The sequence below is a fragment of the Anopheles nili genome, chromosome 2, assembly GCF_943737925.1.
Source record: "Anopheles nili chromosome 2, idAnoNiliSN_F5_01, whole genome shotgun sequence".
NCBI lineage: Eukaryota > Metazoa > Arthropoda > Insecta > Diptera > Culicidae > Anopheles > Anopheles nili.
In genome coordinates this window covers 69,764,692-69,780,896 of record NC_071291.1, presented here as the reverse complement: position 1 = coordinate 69,780,896, position 16,205 = coordinate 69,764,692, and the positions used below count along the sequence as shown (strand labels likewise).

The following is a 16,205-nucleotide window of genomic DNA, read 5'->3' as shown; positions in this document are numbered from 1 at the left end:
CTTGGTGGTGGAGACGATCTTGATAGAGCCCTACACGCTGTCCGTCGGGGTCGTCGGGACTGGTTGGCTAGCTGGCTGGCTGGCTGGCTGGACCGCGCTCTAATTGATGATGGACATTCGACGGACCCGATCGGATCGAACGCCAATATCCCCATGTGCCTGGGTGCCTTTCGTCCCTGCTGATACACACGCACGCACTCACACACTTGCTGGCGTCGGCGTCCCGAGATGGAGCTATAAATTTCCGATTAGCGCGAATTTATCGTCCAATAAAATTGTGAAAAATACTGCACTCTTCGCGCGCGCGTCATGTTTCGCCCATCGGAATCGGGTAAGGTGTCTGCTGGTCGGACGAGTGGTGGATAGTTGGATTAGACAGGCGCCAGCCATGTGTACGGGGTCGTTGGGATGCGATTGTAAAGCAGGACAGCCAACCCGCTACCGGATGGCCTCCGGCAGTCGTAAATGGGCATTGTCCGCGTTTCAAACCTGCCGCGACGGTCCTTATCGTGCGGAAGCCGTCTTGGGTGGGGAGAAGGATCAACCTTCCTTCCTCGCGAAGCTGATTGATCGGCTCGTTCCAATCAAATGCTTATCTTGTTTTCTCTCATTTTTTTCTCTCTCTCTCTCTCCTTCTACGGTACACCAATCAGGGCATTAAATTTGTTCAATAACGTCCTGTCACGGACTCACACGGACAGAGTAGTGGGTCGTAATCTCCACCCGCGATATGCGGCTGACAGGATAGGCTGTCAAAAACCGACCCCAGTGGTCAGAAGGTTCCTGCTGATGCTTGTTGGCAAGGTCGGACAGGATTACCGATTATCGAAAGACGTCCTTCGGGGCAGCCGGTCTCATCGGTTTGCTCCATTTATCATACACCCTCTCGAGAGAACGCAGTTCATAGACGTATGAACCCGTCAATCAGTCCCGGTCCGATGGCAGCCCGCAGATAAACTGTGTTCCGTGTTTTTTCGCATCCCGAAAAAAGGAGCGCAACAACTGTGTACCATCGATGGAAAAACCTCCCAAGGCGTGGGGGCCAAAAGCGGAGGTCTAGTAACGGTGGTTGTAATCTATGCCGGTAGTAATGATGACGCTTGCATACAGCGCCCAAGCACATCAGAGGATTTACCGGCAATGCGGCGCGTGGTTTGTCGTCTTTCGCGTGAGAGGGAAATTTTTCAAACCAACGATCGGTGTAGAGATTCGATCCCTGAAAATGTATTTTCCACGCCGTGAAAACCAAACAACGGTGGAGAGACAGATTCCCGGGAGGCCCAGAGCTACCGGTCGGTGCTAGCAACGCGCTATCTCGGTGGCAGCATATGGACGATCTTATGCCAACGAAACTGCGATCTGGTACACGGTCCTGGTGGTATTTTTATCTCCGAACCGAAACATGTGGCACCGAGCAGGGCGGTGGTGCCGTCGTTCATTAGCAAGAGCGCGAGAAAAAGCCGCCAACAGCCGCCGTCTGGGTATGAATGGGACTTATTTTTAGCATTCTCTGGGTGGTGGGGATTCTCCGAAGGAAACTGTGATTGTAACCGTTAGAGCCGTGTGAACGTAACAAGATAGACGATGCAATCAGCTGAACGCGATGAGCATCGTTCTGTGTTTTTTGCAGCTTGGTTCTTATCTTATCACAGACAAAATTTGGCATTTTGAACATTGTTTGAAAAAAACAAGCAACAGCCGCGCAAATGCAAAAACGAATAATAAATGCGATATTTAATACAACTATTTTTTTAAAATTACACAAATCATTTTCTTCTTGCTTTCCATAAAAAATGTGTATAGTAACATTTCGAAAAAAATAGTCCCGTACGTGCACTTAGTGCAGTTTTTTTGTTATGAACTGTTTGTAAAGACGTACGCGACATGAAGGCTACGTGCAACATTTTCGCTAATGTAACGCGACACGTTGTATACGTTGTGCGCAGATGCAGCGAAAAAAAAGAGGATGTCAGAAGTGGGGTTCGAACCCACGCTCCCTTACGGGAACCAGAGCTTAAATCTGGCGCCTTAGACCGCTCGGCCATCCTGACTTGTGCTGGGTTTCGTGTCAGATGCGCAATATAAATACGGGTTCCCATGGTCACCGTGGGACCAGATAGCTAGCAATGAAAGCGTTGCTCTTGTTTACATTGTTAATTCAAGCGGTTGTATAAATTAATCACACGTTGATACGCCATTTTCTTCGCGGCATACTCAATTAAATACGACGCTCGCTGCAATGCGTCGTTAATAGGTAGGGGTTGAAAAATAATTTGTAATCGCTTGTAGGTCTGAAAGCGCGAGGTCAAGTTGCTCATTGCAATGATTGCACATCTTAAAAACGACCTCATTTATATGTGATTTTTTTTCTCAATGGATCTTCCCTTCTAACCGGAAGCTGATCATAAAAAAAAACAAATTTATTGGCCCTGAGAATCACTGTCTGGTAATGCCCGCAGCCGTCCCTCACAAAAGCACGTTCACAATGCTCGTTGACTTGTGAAAATGAGAAAAGTTGATTTGCTTGTTTCGGAAAACTTTCCCACCCAGCAAGTCGTAGTCCTTTACCCGCACGATGGTTACGGTAAAGGACCTTCGCCCGCGTGTGCATCTTTACCCGATGGCTTGATTATTGCCGGCGGCAAGGCAAATCTGCATGTCGCTACCGATGAGCGTCTATTTTCCCTCAAACCCCGTTCGCTCGTGTGGCTCATTCCTGCAACCGAACGGGCGGCGTTTTCAATATCCACACGCCGGCTGCATTTGTAATATCCGACCTGGGGATCTCATTTAACTTGGCCGCGACTCCGAACGCACGTAATGCATTCCTGAACAGAGGCATGAAGAGAAAGGACTCTTCGCTTGGGGGCGGCTATCATCGTCGTCGTGGTTGTGGGTAAGTAGTTTTCAAACAGCTGTAAAGTTATCGCTCCACCAGCCCACGTGGAATACCTGATGCGCATACACCGCGCGTATGACCATTGTGCCATACGGAACTGCCTTCAGCTCCATTTGCTCCCTCTCTCTATCTCTCTCTCTCTCTCTCTCTGTTGCTCCCTTCCACAAAAGCCTGGGTAATTTCGGCTATGATTAATTATGCAAACGGTACGGGTAGAAATTGTGTGTTAATGAAAATTTGGGCAACAGTTTGCTACCACCGCGATGTCCTACCCATCCAGCCCGAGTCCAAGCATCATTTTTGCGTTTATGATCATTAATCATGCAGGTGGTGGCGACTGTACGTCGAGGAAGCGAAGTCGTCGCGAGCGAGTGCCAGCTCACTTGCTGGCGTATCGTCAATTAAGGAGCAACGTGCGCACGTAGCCTGACTTTGCGCTCCTGCCGGCAAAGGCAAAAACGAGAAGCCGTAAAGGTGCGTTATGCTAACGGTAATCACCGGCTCTTTGTGGCGTATAATTACCGATAAAGATTTTGGATACGGTGCCCCCACAGCCACAGTTTCGCGTTTTTGGTGCGACCCGTTGGAATAGATTGTTTATGGACGAAGAGGGTTGCTTGAAGTAAAAAAAAAACCTTATCATGCCACATGTTCTAACAAGACGTTATTGGGAAATTATTGCCGTAGCTACTAGGCACATGGCGTGCTGGGAAGTTGAAAGCACCAGCGAGCGAACGTACACATTATTGGCCCAATTCTCGTAAGAATTAACCAGGGTGACAGTAAAAAAGAACGACGTATTTATGTGGGTGGTGGGCGGTTCTTTGGAGGCCTAGGTGGATGTAAAATTAGGTCATTTAATGTTTAATGATGTTAAAATGAGGTTTAACTTTTACTTGGATTCTTTTGGAGTTGTTCGAGGATTATAAAGCAATATCAAGAAATACTTTATTTTGGAAAGGATTAGACGACTGCGTGATTAAAAAAAAGAGTTTAAATTAGAATTGATTTGCTTATTTTCTAAAAGCATATACAAATGTTAATTGAAAGGATCTAAAGTATCAAATGCATGTCTGTTTGAAGCTATTCAACCTTCCTTCAATTACCTTCCGATAGTACGTTGGTTTCTCGTTCCACAGGTCGAAAGCTAAACGAACTGTTAACCACCTCGTAGGGGCTCAAATTAATACCCTCCATAAACTGTAAACACATTTCTCGTCCTTCCATCGTACGAGCCACGGGCGTGTGTGTTTATTCCGATATCATTTACAATCCAATTTTCGCATTCGTTAATCGTACCATCGGAGCCCGCGCGAAACCGATGTCGTACGATAATCATCACACGGAGTAGGTGAAATGTAAAGGAACAACCCCTTTCACAAGCAAACGAGCGCACGAAGAGGCGAACGAAACCAAACAGCCAACAGCGTATAAAAAGTATCACGCAAACAGAGCACAAAACTATCGTTAAATGCCCCGAAGGATGCCGTGGTTGAATCCTTGCTGGGTTCCGTTTTTTTTGCCGCTCTTTCGCTGCTGTCGCACAAAAACCTCCCGACGCTTCTCGGCCAGCCAGAAGCGTTTTGGTTCCCGGCCAGTGGTACGAAAGGGAATAAACAAGTTTATCGCATAAAACCTGATTTAGGTGAGAACAAAGAAATGCACAAACTTCTGCCACGTCTCCGCACGGTCGTCTGCTGGCGTTGCTCCTTGCCTTGTTCCGTTCGCATATGACTGCTCGTTTTGTGTGTTTGTTATCTGCTTATCCCACCGAGGACGATGATAACCTCCCGATTGGGCGGATTAGGGAAGCGAACCCGTGTTCGCGTGCCCACCCCAGACAAGTCCAGGATAATCCTTCGAGTGCGCACCGCGCGACGGTTCAATAACCGAATAAATTCGCAATCAAATTGACACCACTTGCGCCCTCTAGCGGGGTGGCGCCCGTGCTGATCGAATCGAACATCGGGAACAGCGGGAACTCGTGGCGAAAATGCAAACGCACCACACGGTGCGGCTTGGCGAGGGAAAAAATCGTAACGCCGTAATAAACCATTATTTGGCGAAAGTAATAAAACGGGCGACAGTTTCCTCGTTTCTCGATGGTGGCGTTGGTTTGAGTTGAGCGCGATGGAATGGTGATGTTTTTCGTGAAGATTTCTTCGCGCTGTCCCTTTTCTTTGGTGCCACTGCATCCTTCCGTTTCCGTTCCACGTTTCCATTAATGGGCTGCGAAAGAGTGGCGTTTTTCCTCATTCCACGCGCGAGTGCAGCACTGTTTGTGGTGGAATCGCTTTTCGATGCCGGTGGTGGTGAAATTATCGTCACTCTTCCCCACGCAAAAAGGTCCTGCGTCCCGATCCGCCTAATGCTCGGAACCCACACACAAAGGCAAATAAATATTTATCGCCTGCACTGACGACGTCGTCGTCGTCGTCGTCGTCATTCTCGTCATCGTCGCTGACATCCTGACGATGCCCGTGGCGGATGGATCCTTTCGCCACGGTGAAGAACGCATTCTGCTGCACTAAGCTTTCTTTCTTTCCCGATTCCCCGAGCGATGGGGTGACTTTCGCTCGATCTTTCACCACGTCTGGCGCAAGCGATGGCGCATTCGGTTTTAGATGGTGATGATGACTTTGATGCTTCCCGTCGAGATAATGCTCCGTTTGGTTCCGGAACGGATGGGGGGAGTCGCTGGTACGAAAGTTCCAGCTCAGAGCTTTTTCTTTTAACGAAGCACTATTCGACATGTTATGGGACAAATTTCGTGCGAATGTCCACCCTCGTGGGCAATAAATAAAAGCTCAATCCTTTATTTGGATCTTTCCTTCTTCTTTTTCCCCCGCATTCTTTGCGTACTTCAAACGCAATTGTGTCCATAAATTCGGTACGGGTTACAGCGCTGCCTCGGGTTTGCTTTTTTCCGGACTGCGAGGCTGCGTTTAGGGGTCTGAAAACGAAAACAAAGCAACGAGACACAGCTCCCAAAAACCCCCTTACTCGAATGGGTGGTGGAAAAACATTTGCCTGCAAGTTAGTTGAAAAGCAATAAATGATATTGTCGGGGAGCGTACGAGCAAGCTTCCATCCAGGACGGACATCCTGAAACCATTCCCAGGCAGCCAGTGGGTGGATGGTACGAATCGGCAAAACATGGTAACATTTAACGTGAACGCGGCTCAAGGAAAACCTCGGATCCTCGGAACCCGAAAGGAGGATAGTCAAGCGAAAAAGAAAAGCTAGTTTGTTTGTTTTTGTTTTTCTTTCGTCCGGGTGTTTGCCGGGCCGAAGCAAAGCACGGTTTTCGTACCGCGAGCGATAAAAAGTGCAATCGTCTTATCGCCTCCGGTGCGAAATAGTTCTTTTACTGCACTTTGCCTCCCGCACGGGATGTGGCGAGAATGGCACAATGTATGAGCGCGCCCGTGGAACGACCATTTTCGCGCCAGTTTAGGTGCGAGAGGGTTCCACCGGTTCGTTCCCGTGACTGTCCCTTTCTTGGCCGTCAACGACAAAGTTGATAAAGATTTCCACAACCTCAAATCCGTACTGAGGTTTTTGAAGAGGGTTCGCAATCGGAAAGTGAACCCCGAAATGGTTGCCGTGGTGACTTCCGTGGCGATTTTCGCCTTATGGCTTTATTTTCGGGCGGTCGATGTCGAGCAGATTGGTTTCTCGCTACCCCGGGGAAGTTACTTTTGGTGTTACTTCCATTTTTTTCTGTAGTTGTTGCGACTGTTCCGTCTCCAACACGACCAACGTGCATATCAACCGAGCGCCATTTCGGGGGTTAGTTTTGTCGTTCTGGAAAGGAGCGAAATAAAACCCGCCAGAACAAATCGCATTCCGAACGAGGGGTCATTTAGTTGTGTTGCATTTACGCTTAGTGCTAATGTCGTTGATTGGAATCTCAAGTCGAGCGTGTGTTGTTTCAAAGTTGGGGCGAGTAATTTGGAGATGATGAATTTGCTACGGAGGATGGCATTAGTGACGCTTAAATCTTTGTGGTTTGAGCTTTGTAAGCTTATGAAGTTTGAGCAGTTTTATGAGCTTATTACGAACACATTTTTTACATTTCAAATTAGAGAAACCCATCGATGGGATTGTAATTCAATTTATCCAAATACCTAAGCATGGTGCTAAAATGTTGTGCTGCAATAAAATCGACGCAAGCTATAATGTTATGCACAAAAAGATTAAAATGTTTTTAAGCGATCCATAAAAAAAACATTTTTTGCCGTAGAAGTAGCAGCCAGTTTGGGTTTGGTTTCCACGTTCGATCCGTTGCGCTTCGATAACCGTTTAAAATCCTTCACAAAAGCAAACAAACGAAAGAAAGAAAAAAATGAAGCGTTGCCCCGCTCAATCGTAAAAAACACACACTTTGAAGCGAGAAATTCCCACGCGTGAAAATCGTCTCCCACCTCGGCTTCCGAAGAAATCGATTGAACTGTTGATAAAAGTGTGTTTTCCCGATTTTCAGCCCGTTGCATTTACCGCTACAAACTCTTCGACGCAAATGAGCCAGAAGAACACATGTACCGGGGTGTGGGCACCGTGGGGTGATGGCTCGTTAGCTGCACGAGTTGCACCGGCTCAGGGAAAGGGAAAGAGCAAAAGAAAGTGCCAGGGTGAAAATAAAAAGGAATCCCCAACGCCACCCCCACCGATCACCGGCGTCTGGAGGAAGAAAATAACATAAAAGCGATTCGATGTCGTAAAATTTCCCTATAAACGTGATGGAGGCAAGTGAGGGAAGAGCAACGAAACAAAAAAAAAACGCAAATAAAATAAAATAAAACCTACCAAAGAGCCAACAGTGACGGACATACGGGATCGAAGCGGATTTTCTTTTCCACCCGCTCCGGCAAGGAAGCACCCACCCAGCAAAGGAACGCCCGAAGGAAATCAATAGTGGTGCGGCATTACTTTTATGGTACAATAATCGTTATTGGATAAACACAGGGCCATAGTTTCTTATTGCTTCTCTTGGAGAGTGTCGCCCGAGAACGACCCCCATCCCAAACCCACGGCACCAATCGTCCTTTTAAGCATCCCACCGCCGCCGCATAACTATGTAGCAACAAGGATCTCGGCACAAGGCGCAAGCGATTTCAATGTTTTCCTACGAAATGTGACGTTTCTCTGTCCTGCTTCGCACGCTTTACTTCTAGTGGGAGTAAATTGATTATCAATAGCGTGGGGCATTAATTGAATCATTCAACTTTCCCACCCTTCCAGCGTGGGCTCGTGATAAGAGTGAAACAAAACCGGAAGCAAAGCAGAAACGAGCGCCAACGCCAATGCGCCGCGCCTTGCGTTCGTGATCACCCCTGGCAACCATAAGTCGCCCCATGGGAACTTTGTTTTTAATGCTGCGGACGTGCATTTTTACACGATGCACTTGCGCCGCAGCTCGAACCGGAAACAGATGGTGGGTGGGTGATTGGGGGAGGAGGGGGGGGGGGATTTTTCCATTTAAGTGAACGAAGACTCATCGCCTTTGTTACCATTGTTACCAACCGGAAGCTCGGTGCGTTTCCATTAGGTTTTGCGGTGTCGGGTGCATGGCTTCTTGGTGGAAGGAGATGCAGTGACGTCAGAGGTGCCCGATCCGGATGTCTGGATGCGGCACAAAATCGATCGCAAACAGGACGTGATCGGCACCCTACGACCGAAGTCGGAGTTCTCTGATCGGGGGTGGGGGGTGGTCCTGAGCTCGAAGAAAATGGCAGCCGTTATTTTTATGCACAGATTCAATGCACGCGCGCTGCAGAGGAAGCTTTCAATTCTGGGTACGTTTCTTTCCATTAACGCGGAAAGAGGCGGGAAGTATTTATAGAGCAGCTCAGTGACGCCTCTTGGGAGCACCGGGTGCGATGGAAAAGGAGGTGGCATTAAATGAAAATTGTCAATCGTTTATTGATGGGAAAAAAACGAACTTCTTCTAAGACGAATTTGAGTTAAAAATTATAATAGTTTTTAGTTTATTTAATTACCATTTTTTTGGCAAAAAATAGGCATTTTGAATGTTTTAAAAGCTTCATTAATGACAACTCAAAACATTGTAATAAACACGCGCACAGTGGCAACCAATATCTGCCGCCTAACGATACTTCAATTGTGCGCTGCAAAAGGCTAATTGTGCCATCATCGCGTTTTGATTGAGCCATTTTTATTTCCTGAAACCGTACGTGCCGATCGTTTGCCCGCGCGTTTCAAACCACAAAGCAAAAGCTCACTTTCTCTCTCTCTCACTTGCACTGTTTCCAGTGAAAACCGATCGAACGTGTCACAGCAAAGGAGCTCGTAAGCTCACGTACCACCCGACCAACGATGTGACTCCATTTTAATTCAGTACCACCGTGCTCGGACGCGGATTAACCAATCTCCCACCCAGGGATGGCCATTCGATCCGAGCAGAGTAATTAGTCATTCAAAAGGGGCGGGCGAAAGAGATGTGGAACAAAAAAAACCCAACCTGACGTGAATAGAACAACGAACCGAAAGGGGCAGCAAAATAATACATTGTCGTTTGTCGTTTGGGGCGGAAATGATGGGGGGGTGGCGGGGAAAATGCGAGGAAAGTGGTCACAACCCATTATGAAGCTCCGAGACCGGGCATCGGGTGGAAAAGGTCCCCACGCGAAGCATTCATCACATACAAGGGGGTGATATCGGGAATCATTGTCACTCGCAGGCAGGCTCGTGTTGTGACCTCGAGCTCGAGCTGTTTGGGTTTCGATTTATGCGTGTGTGTGTGCGTGTGTGTGAGTGTTCGCTTTTTGTGGTTTCCTCTCGGAGGCGCCGAGAACCTGTAGGACATTGCGGAAGGGCACACAATTCTATTTATGCCCGGTGCATCGGTCCCTCTTCTCGTGTGGGCCTTCGAGTGGGTGCCTTCGAGTGTGTCAATCAATACGGCGCAGAAGAGCGCACATTGTGGGAATGGCGCCCTTCTCGCTGTGGCTCAGTGGAGAAAGGCCTGGAAGGGTGAAAACCGGCATCGGTTTCCCTGGCTAGCCATCGGAGAGTGGGTGGTGCTGGACGGATGCCCAAACGACTAGGCTCGTCTAAAAAGCCGTACTTGAACACTCGAGTGCCGTTGTTGCGGCGTTGATGTCGATGTCAATGCACAATCCAACCCGAAGGACCAAACCGCGGGTTTCAGGACACATGTGTGGGAGGAGGGTCGACCATATACGTGCCCGTGTGTGTGTGTGTGTGTGTGCTCACAGTTAACAATATAAATAAAATCCATATCGTTCACATCGATACGATCGTCTGGTCATCCTGGCCCGGTCCTGGCAGGTCTATTCAGCGAATTCGTGCTTCGTCCTTCGAGCCATACCGTCCCGTCGAAGCGGGGGAGTTGAAGTTTATCCACTTGAAATCAATCTCAATCAGGCCAATTTCGATTTGCACCCGACCGTTGGTGTGGGTTGATCAGCGGAACCGCACTATGAAAAAAAAAACGCTCCTTTCGAACGGCTGCCAACTACAGGCGTGCTTCAGGTGTCCTTTGGGTTCGGGCGTTTGTAGGCGTGCTTCCGAGGGGCCTGGGTGCGGATAACTTGCGGGAATTATTTTAACTAGCGTGCTCAAATTCGTCGGAATCATTTGTTTCAGGAGGCGCGTGCTAAAGCAGGACGGTCGCTTGCTTAGAGGAGAATCCTTTTGAGTGGCACTAAAAACACCACCGAGAGACCGATTGAACCGGTCAGTCAGTCAGAGGACAATTGTTCGGTGTCCATGTGTGTGTGTCGCCACTAATCCGCACACTTGTGACGAGTTGAAAACGATTCCAGGCTCGGGTGAAGCTTCCCAGAAGGATAGTCTATTTCTGATCGCTCACCGAATCTTTCCCAGCCGCTGGAACAAAGTGAGTCATCCGGTTGATAATCCTTATCGACTACCGAGCGTCACACAAGGACTCGGCAATTGGGATGAAGCCATCGCCCGCGGGGAAAGGTCAGCGTGTTAAAGCTAATGGCTTAAGGGCTATTTATAGCGTGCCGCCATTTAACGGGGAATGGTCAACTGACTGTCAAGGCTCAAAAAACGAGCGCGCCCTGTAATTCCTGGAACCGATGCTGACCTGAGCCGTGTGCTGCGGTTATACCGGAGGCGTTTATACGAGTGACAATTGTTTCAACGAAGCGGCTTAACGAGACACGTGGCTGGTGTTTGATTATGAAATGGTTGATTAGTACGAACCAGGGTCTGGGCTTACATTTTCACATGCACGTTACGGCTCCGAAGGACACCCGTAGCCCGCAGGGACTCATCATTAATACCCGGCACATGGGCCGAATAATGGTAGCGTTGAGGTGGCCCTTGTTTCCCATACATTCTGGGTTTCGATCCGATTAAGCTCTTTATTTGCAAATGCGTCCCCATAACCCTCCGAAGGACCTGCAGACGGTGCCGACTCTGGGCAGACGAGACAATCGCTTTTTGAACTCCTATTTCGAGCTCTCCACCGGGAGTAGTGACTTCGACGGCGACACGGCTTACATCAAACAAAAGCGATAACTTTGGTGCCTGAAAAAGCGAACAAAAAATTCTCCCCACATATATCCGAAGTGGCACCACAAAACACCGGCTCCATGTCGGTCGGGACTATTTCCACACAGTCCGGTTTCGATTTGTCGTAGATTTTTACGACTTTCGGTCGGCAAACCCGCTCCCATCGGTGGGAGAATGAAAGCGTCCACAAAACTGTCGTCAAATTCGTATCGGATCGGAATCACAACTCCTCGATTGGTGGGGCTGATTTGAACCGCACAGCACAGCCCAGGGAGTTTGAAGGGTACGGCACGACAGAAACAAGGATATGCAAATCGGTCGGTTGAATTTATCGTCCTCGAATTGGAGGAGACGTCGATTCGGGGGATTCTGTTATAGTTTTTTTTTTTTGCTTCTGGCTGAACGATCTCAAAGATCGTTGGATTTTGTGATTTCACCGTCTCCTGCGGGCTAATGTCCAGCCGAGGGTGGCGTTACCCTGGCAACTGTTTTAATAGCGTTTTAGCGGCTACTACGATCGTTTCCAATTGCCCTTCGACCCTTTTCTATGTCACCGGCTACTAGATTCGATTCCGCCGTCTGCATCGTTAGCGCCATTCCGCTAGAAGGCCCAATCCCGTTTGGTGTGCCTTAAATCGTTCACCATTGCGCTCTATCGGCCTCCGGTGGATGGCGTGGTTTTCGATCACTTCTAATCGAGTGCCGATGAAAACGATACCGTGGGGAATGCAACAGCAGCAGCAGCGAAACGCAAAAAGAAAAGATTAAAAATTGGCAAACCAATTCCGTTTCATTGCGGGGCGTTATTTTATTCCTGTTTGCAGGACCTCACACTCGCTACCACATCCACCACTTTGGGGTTTGATGAAAAAGCCGGCGCGAAGTGCGGAAATTATTGCTGAAAGCTTTTGTGATGTGATTTCCGGCGAGCGTCCACTAGGAGGGGTGGATCGTAGCGAAAAAGCCTACTTGTGTCATCGTGTCGTGCCGGAAGTGCGCTGACAGGACATTGTGGGTGGGGAAAATGAAGACAAAAAAATCAAGACGACATGGAAAAATAGGTGAATGAACTGACAACTGGGACAGGCGGGCTTCTTTTCATCGTGTTCGGTTCTTCCGAGCTGGTTGGATGCTTAAACGAAGAAGCTAAAAATAATAATAACGTTACAACAGGGAAGAACCCGAAGAGAGGGGGGAAAAAATAAACAATATCCCAATAATTCAATCACCTCCAATCGCGCCGACTTGGCAGGGGCAGAAATTTATTAGCTTCCCTTAAACGAATCAATTAGGCGGCGGCGAGTGCGTGCAATTCCGGGTGCAGTTAATTGATGCAGGCAAAACCACGCTCGGCCTTCGCGTACCACCACCACCACCACGCGGTCCTTTTCTCTGTGGACTTTGCGGCAATGTGGCGCCGACGGCTTCTCCTGGACAATTCAATTAGGACAAGCGGGGGCGCGAGCACGGACGGAAAGAAAATGAACCAGAAAAGCGCGAACCACCCCGATGGCGAACCACGCGGCAAGTTGTGAAAGTAATTGACGCGCGCCGGCTCGAGAAGAGAGAACGGGAGAGTGTGTGTGAGAGAGAGAGAGAGAGAGAGAGAACGCGCTGTGGAAAAGCAACCGGTGGTGGTCCCGATGCCTTGCCAATTTATCCCTCCGAAGGACGCTCGCGGCTTCCGGTGGCTGTCCGGATCTTGTTTTTTTTTGCTGCTCCCCGGACTAGCTGCCATTTTTCCCTCTCACAATCTGCCGCATTCTGTTGCTTTTTTTTGTTATTTAATTTTGTTTTAACCTCGTACTTTGGCTGCTCGTACCACCGGTGAATGGTGCCAGCGGTGGTTTGTGCCTGGATCCCCCATCGGTGAAGGGCTGCGCCATAACTCAATTGCCATCGAATTGATTTTCGCTCGGTCTCTCGGGAAGCAAAGAATATGGTTGTGTCTATCGTTATGGGGTGGCATCCTTTTTGTCGGGACGTGCCAGAGGAGTGACCCTCGGGAATGGGACGGGGGCTGCTGTCTCCCCACATCCGGCTAGACACTTGGCAGGTTGACTTTGTTTTTTTTTTTCGTCTTTCTTTTTTTCCATTAATACCACTTCCCGCAATCAGTCGGGCGGATGGGAGTAAATATAGTGCAACTTCATTGTGCGAAACCCGCCTGCATCAGGAACGGTCAATTGTGCGAGTAAATTGACAGTTATTGCCGCGTTCGCGTCCTGTGTGGTTTCTTGCGTGGTTCTCGTGTGCGATTTGTTGCCATAAATCCCACAAATCGATGTTATTACCGGTGTAAAGGATGCGCTCGCTGACACGTTCATTAAGCCGGTAGCGAAGCGCTTCTTCTTCGTTCCACCCACAGCATGAGAGCAAGGGAAGATTGGATTAAATCCTTTTTATGCTGGAATGGTCCTTCTGCTCTTGAGATTGTTCGCGCTGGATTGTTAGATTTTGCCCCCCGCTCACCAAGTCAGGATGGCCGAGCGGTCTAAGGCGCCAGATTTAAGCTCTGGTTCCCGTAAGGGAGCGTGGGTTCGAACCCCACTTCTGACAAAGAAAAGCTTGTTAACTTTTATGTGTGAAAGAAGCACAATCCTCATACAACTTCCTTCATAATATTTATCTCATTTTTTTAACAAAGGACCGAAGGGTTTGTTTGTACAGTATATTTTCCGTATTGTCCTTTGGTGTCATGTTGCGAGGGCTCACGCGGCTGTGGAAAAATGGTAGTAAAGTGAAATATGCTAAAATATAATAAGCATACAAAATATGGTTTGCCAAATGCTTGGCAAAAAATTGCACTCGTTGTACAATTCTTGTACAACTGGAAAATTGTACTCTACAAACTTGTTGTAATGCAAAGGTGTCGTTCGAATCGATACAATCTTAAGATTTATTTTTCTTTGGATTATCTATACGTTCTCCGAGAAGTTTGGCAAAAGTAAAGCAAACAATATCGCATGTCATTGCATTTGATAATTGTTAAGCACGATGCATTTTTTAATACATCAATAGAAGTAGAACTAAAATAGAACATCGAAGTTAGTGAACCAAAGTCTTAGCCGATTCACAAATCGACAGACCACTCTGACTCAAACTTTTTGTAAGCATCGTGGAACCATCATGTGAGTAAGTGAGAAACAAGTGAGAAGCATGATTTCTCACAAGCATGAGAAACATAACGAGTGAAATACAAAACGCTTCTATCACGCAACATATGAGCATGACAGTTGCCGATGAAACTGTAGCGTTGTAAGCACAAATCTCTCAAGTAGGTCCTGTGGCGCAATGGATAACGCGTCTGACTACGGATCAGAAGATTCCAGGTTCGACTCCTGGCAGGATCGAGTAAAATACTTTTTTACCATCTATTTTAAATTCGAATGTGTTATTTCAGCTACAATTGAAAGATATCATAAAAGTTTACTACATTTTTATAATTTTTCTTAATTGTTTGTATGCGCAGTTACAATATTTGATGAGCTTCGGGTATCTGGAAAAATCCAACATCGAAACCGGGAACCTTCGCACGATCGACGAGTTGGAATCGGCGGTACGCAACCTGCAGGTAGGTGCACATCAAGGACCAGATCCTTCGCCATCGCTATCTCACTCACCCACACGCGCGCCATCTTCTGCAGCTGTTCGGAGGTCTCAAGCCCACGGGCACGATCGACAAGGAAACGTACGAGCTGATGAAGAAGCCGCGGTGTGGCGCACCGGATCTGTCCGGCTCGCGGGACTTCCTGCCATCGGACGACGCCCGGTTGGCGCGCATGGTGGACACCGTGCTTCATCGATCCCGCCGATACATCATCCAGGGCCAGAAGTGGCAGAACGGCATCGTTACATGGAGGTAAGTGCGCGCCCACGCTCGGATGCTCAATTTATTACTTAATTAAATTAAAACGCAATCAGCGACGCAACTGATTTGGAAAAGTGGTAGCCACCCCCTGCATCCCCGGAAAATGGGTGTCATCTCACTTGACAGGAACAAATTGGCAAACAACAAGTACACCCACCCTCGCTCAGGGAATCAGGAAGAATCCTCGCGCCACGCAAAAGGGTTGCGCCTTTTCCCGTTGTTTGCTCAACGCTTCGGGTGGCATCGCTTTGGTGCACTTTCGGGAGGAGTGGGCCGACGGTGGAAGGACGTAATTGAGCTGCAAAGAAACCCCGAAAAACCTCACCCTCCGAGGCGGACGGGAGACAGTCGAATCGAATTGACAGGTTGAGTGATTTTGTTTGCGCTGTGCTTCCGGTGCTAATTGTGCGCTTAATGAAGTGCGGATAATTGACGTCCTTTTGCCGGATGCCGAAGCGGAAATCTCTCGGCTCATCCGTGCAGTTGCAAAACGAGTTCGCCTTCGCTTGATGAGAAAGCCAAACAAACACACGCACCAACACGCCCGCCCAGACGCTGGTTCTTATCAACCCCGTTCGTCACGTTTAAATGGGAGTCCTGTTTGTTTTAGGGGTTGGGTTTTCCCACCAAGAATGCACCCCAATCCAGCACGCGCTTTCCCGGCCAGTATCCTGTTTCGGGCAAGGCGGTCAGTTGTCCACCAATTTCGTCTCCGTGTGCAAAATGCTCTCCCCAGGCAACCACGCTGGTTGGGCGAAGTTTTTTGGTCAACCACCTGTAGGAGCGGTTTCTTCGTCCTTAAAACACACGCCACACATTTCTTGGTTTACTTGCTTTGGCTTGGCCTGGCCGCCTGTCTAACAAAACGAACGGCTCACAGGGCGCACGTGAGCTTTCTTGCTA

At 48.4% G+C, this 16,205-nt stretch overlaps 1 protein-coding gene and 3 non-coding genes across 4 annotated transcripts in view; 3 read left to right on the top strand and 1 right to left on the bottom strand.

Annotated features, from left to right (window-relative positions):
• Nucleotides 1–15,297, top strand: part of LOC128721156 (matrix metalloproteinase-14-like) — a 46,891-nt gene extending 31,594 nt beyond the window's left edge. The window contains exons 2-3 of the mRNA XM_053814877.1: nt 14,904–15,005; nt 15,079–15,297. Of these exons, the coding sequence (XP_053670852.1) occupies nt 14,904–15,005; nt 15,079–15,297 (321 nt within the window). The remainder of the gene's footprint in view (nt 1–14,903; nt 15,006–15,078) is intronic.
• On the bottom strand, nt 1,968–2,051 carry Trnal-uaa (transfer RNA leucine (anticodon UAA)). The gene has a single exon. It is a non-coding gene; the product is annotated as a tRNA-Leu (tRNA).
• On the top strand, nt 13,907–13,990 carry Trnal-uaa (transfer RNA leucine (anticodon UAA)). The gene has a single exon. It is a non-coding gene; the product is annotated as a tRNA-Leu (tRNA).
• On the top strand, nt 14,712–14,784 carry Trnar-acg (transfer RNA arginine (anticodon ACG)). Its single transcript has one exon. It is a non-coding gene; the product is annotated as a tRNA-Arg (tRNA).
• Nucleotides 15,298–16,205: the final 908 nt, after the last annotated feature.